General features: G+C 45.2%; 1 protein-coding gene and 1 long non-coding RNA gene across 4 annotated transcripts in view; one reads left to right on the plus strand and one right to left on the minus strand.

The window, feature by feature from the left end:
• The first annotated feature begins 619 nt into the window (after positions 1–619).
• On the plus strand, positions 620–11,623 carry LOC135281694 (uncharacterized). Its single transcript, XR_010348246.1, has 2 exons — positions 620–975; positions 6,589–11,623. It is a non-coding gene; the product is annotated as an uncharacterized LOC135281694 (long non-coding RNA).
• PRKAR1B (protein kinase cAMP-dependent type I regulatory subunit beta) overlaps positions 9,098–18,027 on the minus strand; it is a 92,195-nt gene continuing 83,265 nt past the window's right edge. For all 3 annotated transcript variants that reach the window (XM_064390768.1, XM_064390766.1, XM_064390767.1), the window contains 2 exons: positions 12,040–12,121; positions 9,098–11,622 (listed from right to left, as the gene is read on the minus strand). In XM_064390768.1, the coding sequence (XP_064246838.1) occupies positions 11,450–11,622; positions 12,040–12,121 (255 nt within the window). In that variant the 3' untranslated portion in view covers positions 9,098–11,449. The remainder of the gene's footprint in view (positions 11,623–12,039; positions 12,122–18,027) is intronic.

Raw genomic sequence — 18,027 nt, forward strand, 5'->3', positions numbered from 1 at the left:
AGAGGAGGACTTAGAGCTATGTGAGATCTCAAAAACAACCATCTGATGCCAATATGCAATTTGAGATGCTGCCTCAACCAAAAAGGAGGATCCATGTGCCTAAATTGGTGCTGATGTTAATCCCAGCTATGGGTAAAGTTCCCCAAGGCTGAATTTCCCTGAAGAGAGACAAGCTAAGGAGTGGATTGACTTCTGAGAAACTCTGAGTGAATGAATTAGCAGAATTACTGGGTAGGGTCAGCAATGAAATTATGAGTCTACTGCAGAGGAAACAGGATGCATTTCTAAAGGCTAAGAATGGCCCCTTTGCTAGATTTATGGGGCTGAGGTGATGAGCCCGGGGTCAGATAATAACCTTTCAAACCACCAAGGCAGACCAAATATGCTTTGCCATGGCCCGCTTGCTTTTCAATGCTTGTGTGTCATGTTTGGAAAACAAGGCCCCATCTGTCCAGGCCGAAACAGCAGCAACAAAATAACGCTGCTTGTTAAGGGAAATGCCACCGCAGAAGAAGATAATTGAAACATTCAGGCTGGCAGTACATGGGGATAAAGGCAATAAATCCTGAAAGCACACTGCCTTATCTCGGGCAGGAGCTGCCGGCGCTACTCCTTGGCCGGGATCCGCCAGGCCGGGGAGGCCTCGTCCGGGCCTGGTTATCCTGAGGGCCGGCCTTCGGCCAAGGCCACCAGCCTGCCATAAAACAGGGATGCTGAATCGGGACAGATGCCTGTCCCTCCTCCTGCTGCAGCTGTTCTCCCTCCCAGGCACAGGGGGAAGCATCTGCAGTGGGTTGGGGTGTGTGAACTAGCCCCGACTGCAAAGCGGCACAAAGCTGTCAGGGAGGTTTGGGGTAGACATGAGGAAAAGGTCTTCACCCACAGGGTGAACGCTGGGCTAGGCACCCCTGGGAAGTGGTCACAGCACCAAGCCTGACACAGTTCAAGTGTTTGGAGAACACTCCTGGGCACAAGGTGGGAGTTTTGGGTTGTTTTGTGTGGGGTTAGGAGCTGGGCTTGGTGATCCTTGTGTGCCCACAATTCTATGAAAATAGATGTGGGGCTGGGAGGGACACACAGCCCCTTATGGAGCCATTCCAGGCTGTCCAGCAAAGCCCCGGTGGGTGTCCAGCATCCCCCAAAGGGCTCAGTGGGCTGGAGCTGCTGCTCTGGTGCTCACAGCCTCCTAGGGCTTTCCTGATGCCTCCACAAGTCACTGCTCCAGGGACTCTGAATTTATCCTAACATTACAGAGAGTAAGTGGGCAAGGAAGCCCCGTAATTCACCTACAAATCTGATATAACAATGATGCAAAGTTTTCTTCTGGATTTATGTACAGCTGAAACATGAGCAATAGAAGGGGAAAGCCTGCAAACAAAATTAGTATCCTCAAGTCTTCTGCTTATTACGTGGCAACAAAGGTATGTGATGCTGCAAAGCTCTTGGCTTGTGGCCTCGCCCTGCTCTCACACAAGTCCTGGAGAAGTTACGCAAGTGCTACGGGAATCCATGAATTTTGATGAGGAGTATCTCTGCTGCTCACTGTTTATGCCTTCATGCCAGGAGGCAGCACAGAGATATGCTGCAGGGCAGCTGCATGGCATTGACCACTTCATTACTGCCCAACAGGGCACTCCCTGACTTTGTCCATCTGACTTTCCACGCTCAGTGCCTGGTCTCCTCTTGTGGCACTGAGATTCTGCTGGAAGTGGTTTTTCAGTTGGCAGCCTGGGCAGCAGCAAGGCCCAGCCCCAGCTAGGCAAAGAGGGTCAGTGATGGGACATGGGCTCCAGGGAGCACATTTGGGCTGCAGGGCAGCTGCCCTTTGAGGTTTTTGAGAGCCCACACTCTGTCCCTTTACTTGCTTGATGTTCTTCAGATGGAGACAGGATTTACAAATGCTTGACTGTAGGAAATAAACGTAAAGGAGATTGATATTTCTCCCCCTGCTTCTTTCCCAATTCTGCTCAAGGGCTTTACCCTGCAAGTACTGCTGAGACAAACCCACAGCCAGGGGGGAAATGATGTTTTCCAAGACCACTCCAAGGTGGGCAGTAGCACAGAGCAATCAGCTCGGGTCTGTGTTGCTTTGTGCTTGACAAGCAGCAGCCAGAGAGTCTCCAGGGAAACCTGCTTTTCCTAAGGTGCCAGTGCAACTCCTTACACGGAGCACAGCACTTTGAGGTCCTGAGGCATCGCTGTCAGACCCCAGCTCACTATGGAAATGTTGCTCTGGGAAGCATTACCTCTCTCTGCAAAACACAAATCTTTCTTCTTTGCTGCAGTAATTTTTCTGCAATTATAACTTACACTGAACAGCTCAAAGTGCAGGCATTAACACAGCACAGGCTGCAGCCTCCCTTTACCTTCGGGTGGACAGCATGGATCAGACGGCATACGGATGGTTTCAGCATGAATCACTCACTGCCTCTGTAACCAACATTCCCATAACCTAAATCTATCAAAAAGAACATAAACCACATCAGAAGCCAGTTCTCAGATACTCATTTGCTAAGACTTTGGAAACCTCTTATATTAAACAGATCATCTCTCTACAGGAGCATGAAGCTGCCCTAATTATACAAAGGGTGGAAAGGGACAATCTTCCTTCTGGGAAGGCTGTTTAACTTCTTCTGGCTTCCTAAAAAGCTATTGTCTTATAAACTGAGCATTCCTTCACTGGCCTGGTAGACACAACATTCCCCATGTCCCAACCAAGTGCTGCGCAAGGAGCAGCAGGCCCTGAGCCAGTCAGCCTGAACAGCCTCGGGCACAGCCCCACAGGGGCTGTTGCTGGCTGCCCCTGGAACTCCCCATTCCAAGCATGATGTGCTGCCAAGCACGGCTCTGCCTTGGCTTTTGCCTGTGGCTCTTCAGCAGTGGCCTCTGGCCTGGATTTTTTTTTGAAGGAAGAGGTGCTCTGGGCAGCCCCCTCCCTCACACCAGGAATCACTGTGATTGTAGGAACCTCACTGGGTGAGCAGCAGCTCTGCAGCATTGGTTTGATGGCTCTGAGGTTCCTCCACATGGATGGAGATACAATGAGAACCCCAGATCTTCAGCTTCATCACAGCTTCATCACAAAGGCTGCCTCGTTTCTCACCAGCCACCAGGGCCACCCACACCAAACACCCAAGGAGGGTGATGTCTCAGGATGCCAAACACCCCTCAAACCCCCTTTGCTTGGACACCTTGCTCAGCTCTTTTCTGCAGCTGGAAAACCAACTGTGAGTAGCAGTGAGATGTCAGCTACTAACACCAAGTCATATCTTCTAGGGAGAGCATTATACTTCCATGTTATGATAAACCAAGATGTTTTTATTTGGCACCAGTAGCTTTTATTATTCTCTTCCTTCATCTGTCATCAATACTGTGTTCAGTTTCTGCTTGTGTACATGCTCTGGTAGATGCCATTGTACAGCTGACAGGCCTTAAATTCACACTTTGTGGGAGGCATATTTCTTTCTGAAGGTTTTACATCACCAAAGGTAGCAAGCCACAAAATAAAACCATTGTTGCAAATATCATTTGAAGTTAATCTTCAAATAATCCACAGTAAATATTTATGTGCAATGCAATAGTGGCTGGATTTGTTTACAGTTTGAAATTGTTAGAGAGGATTCCATATAGATTAGTCAGCTAATCTGCTGTAATCTGCTTAAAAAGCAACTGAAATGGGTTTTCTTTCACTGAATCATGTTAGCCCTGTCTATGCAGTGACTTCAGATAGGGAAGGGATTCAGGCACAAAAGGGCATTTACCTTGTGGGTGAGAGCATTGCTCACATTGCAGGAGAGCCATAAATTTCCCCTTCTGCCCTAGAGAACGGGACAGCTGCCGTGACTGAATTTAAGCTGAGATGAGTGTCAGGCTCTTCTATCCCATTTCCTTGCTGCAGCTTTTGAACTGTATCGCCTGGGGATAAACTGATCTTTGATGAGGCACCTGCACGGTGTCTGCACACAAGTCATCCTTTCTGAATTTATTCTGTTTTATTTCACTCTCTCCTAAGGAGATCTACAGGAGGTGCCTTTACCTAGCATGCTCCTGGGTAAATAAGGAAAGCATCCCATACCCTTTACTCCCAACTCACCTTTGTGAGTTTCAGCTCAGGGTGGAAAAAGATTTTAGATACTCCCTGTACTTCACAGAAGGTCTCTGGGTGATGTGGGCATCCATGGGACAGGCGTGTCTCCTCTGGGTGTAAGGTCCAGGCTTGGACCTCTAATAGACCAGTGAGTGAAGGGCAAAGCCTGGGCAGCAGAGAGCTTCCTCCAACCAGCCAAGCAACAAGCTTGTCTGGGACACTCAGCTAACACATGGCAGAGAGGATGTGAATAGTGATGAAATCCCATTCTGTGGTTTTCACCAATATTCAGAGGCTGCGGGATCTCTCCAAGCCCTTGTGCCTGGTGTGGGGATGCTCACACAGAGGTGGCCTCATGGATACCAGATGATGGCTGCAGCATCAGGGTGAGTCCTGAGGCTTGGAACCTCCCCAGGGAAACCTGGGGAAGGCAAAACACACCTTGTGTTCCCCCCAAAACAGCAACACCAGCAGGATTGTGGGTCCCAGTCTGGGAGGAGACCTGGCCCATCACCAGAGTGATCCTCTGGCAAACACATCAGCCTTTGGTGTTGGGGCAGTCGCTTTTCTCCCTTTTCACACATCCCCAGTGCCGGTAGATCATTTCAGTGTGGGTCCCTCTGAATAATACATTCATCCACAGTCCTTCCCCCACCCCGTCCTCAGCAAGGCCTTCACGAGTTGAATACAGTGGCTCGGCTCCAGCACACACAGCTGCCATCACTGCTGCAATTCTTTTGCCTTGAGAAAAAGCATATACAATTTAATATGCTCCTGGCACAACAGCTTTTCTGTAGCAGAGGAGGCGGGTTTGTTTATGGCTATTTTGATAGGGCAGCTTTCATCCGGACACAGGTTCTGCTTGCATCTCCCCGCCCGCACAAGGGCGCTTTTGTTGGGCTGGTTCTCGTGTTCTTCTGCCCATTTTGGTACCTTCTCCTGCTCCCTGCAAACCCAAGGTTCAAACATCCCTCCTTACTGGTCATGTTATTCTTTAAAAGCTAGATCCTAGGCTAAGAGCCAGACATGCAAGGCAATGGGAGAGGGTGTGATGCTTTACTGGATATGTGTCAAGGATATGAGCCGTCCTGCCATCTCATAGGAATTTGGCCCATGGAGCAGAGCTCTTGGTGTTTGTGGTGGCCGTTAGCAGTGACTTACAGGCTTTCCAGGCTGGGGAGCAGCTCTGTTGCTTTCTCAGACACCTTCTGTCTCGCCAAGAGCCATATGAAGCATGCACAGGGGCACAACTCCTTCCTCCAGGCAGGGCCAAGACAGGGCTTTTCCATCTCTGCAGGAGCTGGCACTGAGAAATGCAGATTCCCTTCCGGCAGCAATTTCCAGAGTCACCCTTACGCAAGTTAGACTGTGAACAGTGACACATCTCCCTGCTCCATGCTCCCACAGCACCTCGGCTCCCCAGGCAGGGTGGGGTGTGCAGGAGATGCACCTGGGGCTGGGAAGTCTCAATCAAACAACCCAGAGTCTGCAAGCCCAGCCAACTCCTTCTATTTGGCAAGCAGCTTGAGCTGCCCCTGGTTGACGAGGAGAAACAATCTCTTGTGTTTTTCAGCTGCTGAGTCTGCTCCCTCTCGCTACCACAGTGGAAATAAATGGTGGGAGGGTTTAGCCAGCACTAATTCATTGCCATGTTCAATCTGAAGCCGCTGTGACTTTGTGCTTGGCCCACAAACACAACAGAGAAAATGAAACCGGATAGAAAATACAACGGATCATCCGATCATCGTAAGCACATGGGAACGAAACAGAGTCACTCTGTAGTGCACATGAATTCCACACATGTGGAGGAATGCAAAGCAGCTATTGTACCCCCACTTTGCAGATCCATTTCACTGTTTTCCCAGTTTATCTGGAAAATACATACTGCATGGTACTGTACGTCGTATTTCACTGCTATGCACCATGATGTCTTCTAATGGAACAATCGCCATGCTTGTAGTCTAAGGGCAATACAAAAGTGCTTTCAAATAATAACAATACATTTTCTGTATAAAGAGGATAGGGAGTAGCCATTTCCCAGAAAGGCTTGATTTCCCTGGAGCCAGCAGCATGAACATCCAGAGCGCCAGTAACAGCAGGCAGTGGTGAGAAATTCCCTACCTCATCATCAGTCTATACATCCTGTTTCCAACTGCCAGCTCTGGGAAGAGTGGAGGCTGTCAGCACCCACCAAGGGTAAGGTGAATGCACCCAGTGAGTCTTGGCAGCACGAGGCTCCATTTATCCCATCGGGGCTTGGGTGGGGGGCACTTTGTTGGCAAAACAATTCTCTCAGCTTTGAACCAAAGCTGTGAGCAGAGGAGCAGCGTTCTCACAGCCCAGCTCCCAGAGATCACACAGCAGCACAGCATCTGCCAATTCATTCAGCACTGCTGGCCCATGCAGCAACATGGCACGCCACTGTTCCACGTTTGGAGGCAGTTTATACTGGAATAGGAGCAGTCTTCTTGGGTAAAATGATTATTTTTTTTCCTCCATAGGATCTCACAACTTTTTAAAGGGAACACTGCACACTTCAAATTACTGAAGCACAGGAGCATGGGAAGTATGCTGCAGCTGGTCTGGGCTGTGGAGGCTGTCTGTGATACTTGTGCAGAGAATGACTTGAAAACAACAATTAAAGCACAGCTGGGGAGGAGCTGACACACTCAGAAGGGAAAAGTTACCCGTGTACATCTGAGCTAGGATTCAGAACAGCCCAAGGAGACGCTCATGCATTGCTTTCCTTGCCCAGGCAAAGTGCAGCCTCTTTTCTACAAACTCAATCCAGATTTTTAGACATCAGAAGAATCACTCTGGTATTGGAGCCTGATCAAGCACAAAAAACATCCTCAGCCTTCAGAAAAATACCAGATGGCTGCAGATGCCAGCTCCTTCGGCCAGGCAGTGTTTTGAGAGAAAAGGCCAACTTGTTGTGGAGCACTGCATCCCAGATACAACTCTGCAGAGCAGCAAAGAGCCACAAAGAAATCCCTGGAGGAGGAGGAGCATCCAAGCCAATGTATTCCCGTAACATCAGATTTTCAAGGCTACGCATATGTTCATATCCAAATATGCTCTCTTTCCCCAGAGGGAAGAGGGACCTACAGAAGTGACTCTGGCTGGAAATGCTCTTATGAGTTTCTGAGCAGTTGTGTGCACTTGAAGCTCCAGTCAGAATTGCCAAATCATTGGAAACAAGTTGCAAAAACATGCCTGGCAATGTAAGAGGGGATACTTAGTCTCTACTTAGTGAACTGGTCTTTGGAATATCAACTGTGAGACTTTAAGCTGGTTGGTTCTCAGTCACCTACTCTTTGAGGACATCATCATGGTGCTGCTGCTGCAGAGGATAATATCCTGTTTGCCCTACAGAAATAGGTGCAAAGAACAAATACTTCTCCCATAAATAGGGCAGTGAAAGGATTTATGCACCATTTAAGACTTAAAACTGAATGGGATGCACACACCTTGTGCAACTTTCACAACAGGAGAAATGTCACCCTTTGTGTGGTGACTCCACTTCCAAAGACCACTGACTGCAAGAAAAACAGCCCAGCAGCCAATCACCAGCTGAGGTTATTTGGTTCTCCAACAGCTCTTGTTTCCCACCAACACCTGAACAGGTAACATGGTGTCAGGATGTGTTTGCTTGATGATCAAGGAAGGATTCACAGGGCTCATGACTCAACAACTTTAGCACCACTTTAGTGCCACGAAGCAATGGGAGTGCCTGAGCCAGCCAGAGTAATGTGATACACACAACAAAGCCTGGTCAGCCACATGGCCTTGTAAAAACCTGAGGTGCAATTAGTTTCTATCAAAAAAATAAAAAAATCTTTTCTTTGGTCTCAGGAGTCCTGAAATGGCTGTGATACAATTAAAACCAACCAAAAAAGGAATGACAGTGAGGAGTGGTGAGATGCTCATTTCTGGGGAGTGTGGGCTGGTAATGTCCGTCTGGAAGGACCTCAGAGAGAGTGGTCACTTTTGATTACTGCATAATGTGAGTAATTCTCTGGAAAGACCAGTCCTTCCCTCCGGAATCTTAGCAAAGGGGGGAAAAATAACACATTCCAAAATTGGAAAGCTGCACAGCCCTTGGATGTCGGGAGCCGCCCAAGATTTCTGTGCAGGGGCCACCACACAGAAGCTGCAAGGAGTGAGCCACTGGCCCTGCCCTCTGCTCTGGGGTCACAGCTCCAGCTCTAGAGCCAAACTTGGACTGTAACACACCTACTGAAGTGGCCATCCAGAGCTCTGGTAGGTGGGGTGACACTAACAGCACACGAAACACCTCGTCACCCAGAAGCCACGCTCTCCAATTCTTCAACCCACGTCTGCACCTTGATGCATGAGGTGCAGGTGGTTCCTTTGGAGGTTCCGCCTTCTCTGAGAAGTTTGTCCTCAGTGTAGCTCCTGGCCAACCTGTGGCATGAACACAAGCCATGGAAGAAGAACAGTACATCCCTGGTGCAAAAAATGGGGCTGTGCTTCAGTCCCCGGGCAGCTGCAGTTCTAAAAATCCATGTGTGTCCAAAAGTTGAGAGGAATGACTGGGACAGATCCCTAGTGTGCTTGGGACGATGGGCTTTGCCTGTGATACTGGGGAAAAAGGAGCAGCAGTGGTATTTGAGAAGGAAAGAGCCTGTTTTTCCCCAGGTGTACCCCCTGGGCATACAACAGGCTCAGCACCAGTCCTGAGGGTTTCACAGCTGGCACCTGGACAACAACAGGAAGGTCCAAGAGACACATCAGACCCCTATTTCTTTATATAGACATATATGGTTACATTTAAACAGATGATTTTTTTTCCTTCATGCTAATCCTCCACAAAACCAGTTTGGTTTCCATTACTATATATAGCACTGGGAATCTTGGTCTATTTTTCGTCCCTTTGCATCTGATTATTTTCAGTAGAGCTCAAAGTTTTGATGATATACAGATTTTAACTGGAACATGACATCTACTCACACAAACTTCCATTAGCAATAAACCCACAATGGCCACTTGTAACGTAGAAGAATTTTATTCATACCATAATCCTGTCCCATCATCCACTGCAAATATTACAATTATCTTCAAAATGTCACTGAATATCATTTTGTTCCACTTAAAGCACAGGAATCCTGGTGTTAGACAGTTACATTTCTCTTGAGATTGCTTATAACAGAACCATAATTCAAATGTATTTTCCATGAGCTGTAAAGGTTTAAAGCAAAGAATCTGCAGTGTGTCTGTGTGCTCGAGTAACTTCTAAACAATGAGGCTAATACTTGGTATTTGACAAGAGATGTGTCCTGCATATTATGCGAAACACTCACAATTTTTTTACCAACACAACAGAAATGCAACAGTTAAAAGAACATACTTGAATGACTGGTAACATTTAAAAAATCTTTCTTTTAAAAATTGCACAAGAGAATACAAAAACAGTGCAGCAGAAAACCAAATGCGTATACATTGACATATCTATATAGAATAGGTCTGCCTATATAAAGGTACGTGATAAAAATTGCAAGGTTGGAAAGTGTGAATGGTCATATTTAATAACACGTGCAAGAAGCATAACATAATCATAATAAATAGCAGCAACGAATATACACTAACAGGACCACTGAAATTATGCTAAAATAAATTAAGCACCTTTAAGTGATGACAAGAGCGTGAAGCTGAGCAGCTTTTTAGCTCTGTGAGAACCACTGCGGGCAGCTACTGGAATATTGGGCCCTTGGTGGGAGTCAACAGGAACGTGTCCAATTAGCATTTGTTAATTCCAAAGAAGAAAGCAATTGTGTGTCAGTAGGACTCAGCCATATAGCCAAGTTCAGCCACACCTCTAATTTCAAAAGGGAGACTGATGTCATATTCACTGCTTACCCTTTGGCATGTCAAAGGTACAGAAAGCTTGTATTTACTCAGAAGGATGTTATTGTAAAGAAGAAATGGAATTTTGGCCCAGCTGAAGGGCAGGCAGTGCTGTTTAGCATGGCTGAGATGCAGAGCTTTGCTGCTGCTGGCAACAACAAGTTTACCTGCAAAGGTAAAGCTTTGCAAATCATAGTCCCAATGATCCCATCCTTGAGGGCTGTGCAGATCCCCAGCCTTGAGAGACCTGCAAAAAGCTCCATTCAGGAGGAGCCCCATGTATAGGCAGGGCAGCAATGACTGCCAGCAAGGCCATGAGGCCCCTGGAGGGACCTGGGCTCCAGGATCCTGGTGCTCTTTGTTACACAATACCTGTCTTTTGGAGGAGAAGCAGCATTTTGAAGCACTTATTTGGCTTTCAGAAAATTTTTAAAAATTCTAAAATTTAATCATATATTAGAAGAAAGGCATTTGAATTTTATTAAGTGGACCTTATTAAAAACAAGCTGCTGTATTTGTCCCTGAAGTGCACCTGGCACCATCTCTTCAGCATTTCATTTAATGTTCAGAGAAGTGGATGAGGACATTCTGCTGAGTTTTGAAGCTAACTTAATTCAGCAGAGAAGCCCCCACTGGACTTCTAAGGACTCTAATGTAAACCCTCATTTAAAAAAAGCTGAGGACAAATAACTTAGGTCCTAAAGGCTCCATTTGAATTCTTACAAAATATTGTCCCTTGACCTCTTCACCCAGAAGACTGGAGCAGGCTGTTTGCCTGAGCATGTCCTACAAAGCAGACCCAAAAGGGTTTGTGACATGGAGGAATATGGCCCCTATATTTAAGCCACAAACAAAATCACTCAAAAGCTTTACTTTTCCCTGGCTTGCTGGAATGATAAAAAGCTTCCTCCAACCTTCCCCTTTACATTGCATCTCATCAATGAGACTGCCACTCATTCCATGGGATTTTGGAATCCCCCAGTCTGTAACCAGTGAAAAGTCTTAGAAGTGACAGGCAGAGAGATATCATCGAATCACAGACTGGTTTGAGTTGGAAGGGAGCTGAAAGGCCACTGACTTCCAACCCCCTGCCAAGGGCAGGGACATCTTTCACATCCCTTGATCAAAGATCCTTGACAAAAGGTGAGTAAGACCAGCTTTAAAGATAATAAAGAAAACAGAAATTCATATGTATTTTAAATAGTTGAACCCACAGTTTTAACCAATATGAACCAACAATAGGCAAAAATCTTGTCTGCAAGCCAAGAGCCCAAAAGAGCCCCAATCTTCCCCAAAGCTAGTCTTACCCAAATAGTTATCCTTCCACTTCCACGATACATGAGATTTGAGCTGACATCCACTAGGTGACATAAACAGAAAAAATACACATAAAATGCACACTTCTTTTTTTTTTTCTTCATAAAGCTGTGGAGCTGCGCAGAGCAAATTTTAAGTGCACAAGGTCACATGAAGGCAGCTTTCCAGAGGAATCATTTAGACGGTGAGCGAAATGAAGCTGTTGTATCTCTGAATGTTTCTCTTGAGGATCTCGGAGCAGGGGCCGAGCACCCGCTCGAAGCGGGGCCGGTCCAGCTTCACACACTTGAGGGGTCCACGTGCCACCACCGTGGCTGCCCGGGGCCGGTTGAGCAGCAAGGCTATCTCACCTGGAAACAGAGACAGCACACTGTCACACGCCCTCCTCTCCTTCAGAGGGTTCATATTCCACCATCCCGTTGCTCTGCTAGTAGAACATGTCCCTTTATATATCTCTTGATAGACACTTTACATAATTCTGCTGACAGTACAAATGCATTACACATGCATAATGCATGTGTGTAAAATGCCTTTGAAAACAAATGCTTTCAGACTGTTTTGCTGATTCTGGATCTGTCTCCTGTCAGCTACACTGGTGTAAACCATGGAATGGATTCAGCTTCCCTGAAATCTCTGAGCATCGCTGAGAGCAGCGGCTGACCTGCCCATAACCCCTCGCATGTAAGAGTGGAACACTAATTAAGACAATAAGTACTTGACCCAGACGAGCCTGACTTTTTGAACCATGCTTAGCTGAATTTTCTTACCAAAATAATCTGATGGACCGAGTCTTCCAACTTCAACGTACTCCTCGTTGTCGGACCTGCGCTGCAGAACAGAGGCTGTGCCCTGGGAAGAGAAGGGCAGGGAGTCAGCTGGCTTTGCTCAAACCTGTTCTGATTAAAAAAGTACCCAGGCCTGAGTATTTCCTTTTGCATATCACACTCCTTCCTGATATATGAATGAAAGGAATTAAAGGATTAAAAAATAAAAATCTATCAAACAATTTCTCTGTTATGAATTGTTTGGATGCAGATATATTCAGCTCACAAAGAGGAGAGGAACAGGACAGAACCCAGGAACAAAGCACATCATGCTTTAACATAAATGTATGCTTTAATACAATTTCAAAATATATTCTGTGTGGATGCAGAACCTTAGAGAGAGACACACAGAAAAGATTTACATTAAAAGAAATAAAAGGGCAATTTTCCCAGTAATAATCCTGGGACACAATTTTGTAAGAGTGACTAGACCTTATTCCTCACCTGACCTATTGCTGAAATGGGTGGCAAAGAACGTTTTTAATGCTTGTTGTAACAAAGGGTGATTTTTTTTTTTTAGGGACTTTGCCTGCTCGTGGCCTGTAGTGATCTGGACACCTGCAAGTCAGTCTCTGGAGAGATGGAATGTGCCTTGTCTCCCGTACCCTTAATAACTGCTGTACCTGACACGTGCTAATACATGTCAAAACTCAGTTACAATCTATTTAAACCTTCAAAGAGTTTTACATGCAGAAATATTCTGACCTGGAGGAAATCTTAAATTATTGTGGCATAAAGCTTTTGTAAAGGAACAGAGAAGGTATCTTTTTTTCTGGAAAAAAATTACAGCAACATATGAGAATATCTTCTGAGACCAAACCAAAAGCATAGGGAAAGGCCAAATGTTAACATATTTTGGTTTTAACTGAAAAAAAAATAAACCTCCCTCCAGTGCAGAGTGTTTAGTGAACATTCACTGGCTGCAAATATCCTGCAGCCTCCTTCCACCAAAAGAAACTTGTGCACCACCAGTAGGTAAATTTTATTTCTTCTGTCAAGTTTCCAAAAAAAATCCTTTTCCTTGATATAACTAGATTGTTCCACCAACACTGCAGTTCCCAAGATCTTCCAGTAAATCTGCAAGGGCATGAAAATGCAGAGATAGTGTGATGAGCGTTGTTATTCACACTTGCTGCAGCTTTCAGAGCAGACCCACATTCACAAGCAGTATTCTCAGAAATACCCCACACAGGCAATAATGCCTGCATCCATCCCTCTCTTGCCAAACTCTGGATCAGGTGCAGCTCTGTAAATTGATGCTGTTCTCATTGCTTGTACAGTGTAGATGGATTCAGCTTCAGAGTCACTTCCAGCCCCTCATCTCCATGTGGAGCCTGGCAAAAACTGAACCCCTTGACCCAAATAGCTGCCTGCAATCCGTGTCTCCAGTTCCTTTCCCAAAACTAGGTTTTTAAAAAAATCTTTTATTACAGATGTTTTATTACATAAAACAAAAAAAAAGTCCCTGAAGTAATCACAGTGACCACCCAGGTCAAATGAAGAAAGGACTCAATTCCCCACTGCTCACCTTCAGCACATTGCTATAAAGGTAATCACAGTATCAAGCAATATTGCTTTCATCTCCCTGAGTGTCAGCCTTTATTGTGGCTAATATTTTTCTGACAGGGTCCATGTGATATAGGACTCCAATAAGTCAGCCTTCTGAAGCAATTTCTTCCACTGTTCCACTACAGTCAGCCTTTTTAATCCAAGAAACACCATATCTTCTGGAGAAGGACAGATGTGTCTGGCCTCCACAATAAACACTTGGCTTGGCAGGATAAAGCAATGCATATTCCAGATCCATCTTTTTCCACTCTTGTTTTAACAGTCACATAGGCTTTTCCCGTTGCCCAGTGAGGGCAGGTCTATCTCAGGGCAAAACAAGCTTCCTGAAGCCCTGACAGAGAGCACCCAGATGTCAGCTCTGATTACACTGCCTGGCCCTCACTGCAGCAGCCACCAGCTCCACAAGTACATCCTGGAACATTGTCAGAGTGACCTTCAGGGGAAGGCTGTCCACCCTGGGAAACAAAGATGTTTTTATATAATTGCCTGTCTGTATCACCTTCACTTTGTGTCTCTTATCTCTGGAATCAGCACTATTCTGACTGTAGTAGAGGAGGAGTCCAGTTGTAGGCAAACAGTGTAAATGGGGCAAAAATAATACGGGAATAAATTAATAAAGAACAAAATAAAATAATACAAAATAAAATAATACAGAAGCAGTGCTTCATTACCCATATATCTGATAAAGTTGTCATGAATTCAGTGTTGACCCCCTACCCTTGCCCTCATCCCAAGTTTTGTGGCGGTTTTTAACTTCATTTTACTTGTCACATACTTGTGATAGAGTTTTTTCTTTTTCTGTCCTTATTGTGCTTTAGGATCCCCCACCTCCCACAAATGATAGGACTGAATAAATCCTCTGGGCCCTGTCCCAGGAGGTAAGGGCATTATCTAACAAGGGTTCAGGGGCTTATCACTCTCACTCCCAAATGCATTTTGTCTCTATGGGAAAGACTTCTCCTTAAATGACACACAAAACTTGGCAAGATGAATCTCTGAAACAAGCTGCATGATCCTAGATTTGCAGGATCAGGCTGCTTAGTGCTGCTCAACTTAAAATGCTGCCTTGTACACTGATACCCACTTCAGCCTCCTACACCACCAAGCAAACCCTACAGAGCACGAACTTGAAGGCTGTCGGGAAGGTTGACACCATAAAATAAATCAGCCCTTTGTGATGATATTAAACTGAAGGCAGACAGGCATGTCTTTCTGCCAGCAGACACTTGGGAGTGAAATTATGGTCTTTGGGGGATCCAGGAATATTCTCTTTCAGTCACTGGGGAGTGCCTGTATTCCCAGAAACTGATAGCATTAACCTTCTCTCCTCTCCTCTGAGTAAATACAAGCCTCCTATTGCAAAAACAACAAGAGTGGGAGTTCCCAAAGCCCTGTGCCATCAGCACCTCTCTGCCATCCTCACCCCACGCACCTGCCTGCTCCCTCTGGCACTGCTCCGGAGCGCTGCTGGGAGTGTTTATTCAACTCCTTCCAAATGCTTCAGCAGTTTGTTTTGCAAAAATTTATGCCTTAGATATGGCACCATGATTTAAGATATAAAAAATAAATTAAGGTTTATAATCCATGAGCTCCCATCCTCTCCAAAGTAATGAGATTTTGATAGATGTTTCACTTTTAAACTCTCAGACCCTACAGATAGATGAGGGAGACATTCTAATGTGGCCCATCTGGACCAACACTGGGATTCCCAGGCCTTATCCTACAGGTACTTACAAGCACTAATTGCTTCAGGAGCCCTGTTTTTATATTTAAGTATGAATCCTATAGCCAGCAGTTGGCCTAAAGAGCCAGGTTGCAAAAGGCAAGTATGATTCATGGTGCTAAAAACTGAAATCCTGTATTTTTTTCCTCTATTCCAGCTCAGTGGATCAGATGGGATCACTCCCAGGCAGCACGAGGCAAAATGTGGCAGCTCGTGTTACCCCTGGATGAGACAGGCAGTGCAGGATGGGCTTCACCAGGGGCAGGCGGTGGGATGAGAAACTGCACTGGTTTAGAAACTTTTTGGTTTAAAAGTCAGTCATACTGATTGTTTGGTTTTGTTGGTCTAACCACCCATTTTAAAGATATAGCCATCAATAAAAAATATAGTGAGGCTCCATCTGGGATAAAGGATAATTATTAAAAAGAAGACATTATTAAAATTATAAGAAAATAACTTCAATTTTCATAATCAGAAAGTTACTACTTTATATTTCCAGTTTTATTTCATTCTTTTTTTACTTACTGCTTTTTCTAAAAAAGCACAGGCAACGTTTTTTCCCCATGGCCTCAAAATGTGACATTTTTATCCTAGTTCTGAGCTTAGAAAGTTTTTCTAGCCTATTTTATTTTCCTCTTCACCACCCAGCAGAAAGAGCAGTGCAGTGTATGGAATTAGAGATGGAAAGGTCAGGCTGATCATCTGTGATTGCCATTAACTCCATCAACAGCAGCTCTGAACACACCTTTGCTCTTTCTCACTTTGTTAACCCGCACACTCCATAATTCACACGTTCAAAAGATAAGTTTCCCCTCGCTCCACAGCCACCCAAATCCTCATTAAATCTTTGCACAGTTACTACAAAAGGAGAAGGAAGGGGCTGGGCAGTGGCACAACATGCTGCTGCTCCCACGGCAAAGCTGAGGGACTGGATGGAGCTGCAGCGGGTCTGAAATGAACTAAAAGTATGATTCTGGGAGGATTTCATTTAATTGTAGGCAAGATGAGGTTTGTGGAAGTAATATATTTTATTAGATCAACAAGGAGAGCTAGAAAAAGGGATGAGAGCTCTGGGGCACATGTCTGTCTTCAGGTTGCCTATTTCCTCAGGTAAATCTAATAAAATCCACCATTCACCTGTCTACAAACATTGTCTGGGCCATGTTCTTACACTATAACAGCTACAATGATATTAAGTTGCATCTTATTTAATCATATCTGCTTCCGAGAGCATCTCCAAATCCTTAACTTAATTTAAGGAGAGCCAAAAGCTGAAAATTTCCTGGAAATTCCTGGGAGCTGGAACTAATTGATATTTAAAGTCCCTTCCAAGCCAAACTGTTCTATGAAACACTGATTGCCTGGTGAATCTGGGAGACCTGTCAGCCAATGCTTCACCCTCAGCTTCAAAAAAGTATAATACAAATCAGTTCAGTCGTCTGATATGAAACCTCAAACAAATTTGGTCCAGTTTGGAAAACTCTCCCTTCTCAGCTATCCCTCCTGATGAGCCAGTTTTGATGGTGGGAACAGGCTGCCAGAGCAGCCCCGGGTTTTCACTGCAGAAGTGGTGGCTGTTTGCTTTGCTTATCTCGAGCAAGTCGGTTCTTTTCTACTTCCACTAGAATTCACTATAAATAAAGCACAAGGCAATGCCCAAGGTAATGAGCTGCTGAGAGAGATTTTGAGAACAAATTGGCAACCTTTTAAACATCCAGCTTTTTAAATTTGGTTGTGACTCAGTACATTTGGAGTTGCACTGGTTTCATGGGATCTTTAGGAAGCCAGCATATTGGGAATGGGGCTAGGATTTATAATGCAAGGTCAAAGGAGCTCTAACGCAATGAGAGACCAACAAGCTCTGCACCCTGATACTCACCCAGTCTCCTTAAGAGAGCAGTGCTGCCAAAAGCACCTTTGCACTGTCAGAGATCATCACTACATTGTCAATATAACATTCATCTTATTGGCCATCATTCTCAACAGCACATCAGATTTTAGCAGAGATGGAAAGCACCTGTCACAGCCCAGCTGGCAGAGGTCCTGGCATCATCCCTACAGCCACCACTGATATCAAACAACCTGCAGGTTGCTGTGTTTTATAACACACCTGCATCAAACTGCCCTACACATGCCTGGAGTTTTCCCAGCTCTTGCTATTCAGACATGTTTATATTAGTTTAGGACTGTGGGTTTAGGAATAACACCCAGACCCGGGAGAGAGGAACAAAGCTGTCTAGAGCAGTCACCAAAATAGCCACAAACATTAAGGTACTTTTAAAGACGACAATCAATCATAAGCCAAGTGTAGCTTAAAACAGCAGAAAGAACTAAGCCACAGGGCATTTCCTAGGGATATACAGGAGGCCAGGGTTAAGGCCCAGACATGACTACACCCAGCCCATCATTAATCACCAGGAAATGCCTTTGTCTTGATCGTTCAGTATTTAAAATCATAGATGTCTGACACGGGAAGACCTTTTCAGTCGTTTTGTTCATCCTCCTATTGCAGTACCTCAGACAATCTTTCCTTTCAGTATTTCTTTGATACAGACTGCATTAAACCTGTGCTGTACCTATGTATTCCTCTTGAGGTAAAAGAAATGCTGTTATTAAATGGAAGAAGTCAAGATTCAGAT

This window comes from Passer domesticus, chromosome 15 (assembly GCF_036417665.1).
Source record: "Passer domesticus isolate bPasDom1 chromosome 15, bPasDom1.hap1, whole genome shotgun sequence".
NCBI lineage: Eukaryota > Metazoa > Chordata > Aves > Passeriformes > Passeridae > Passer > Passer domesticus.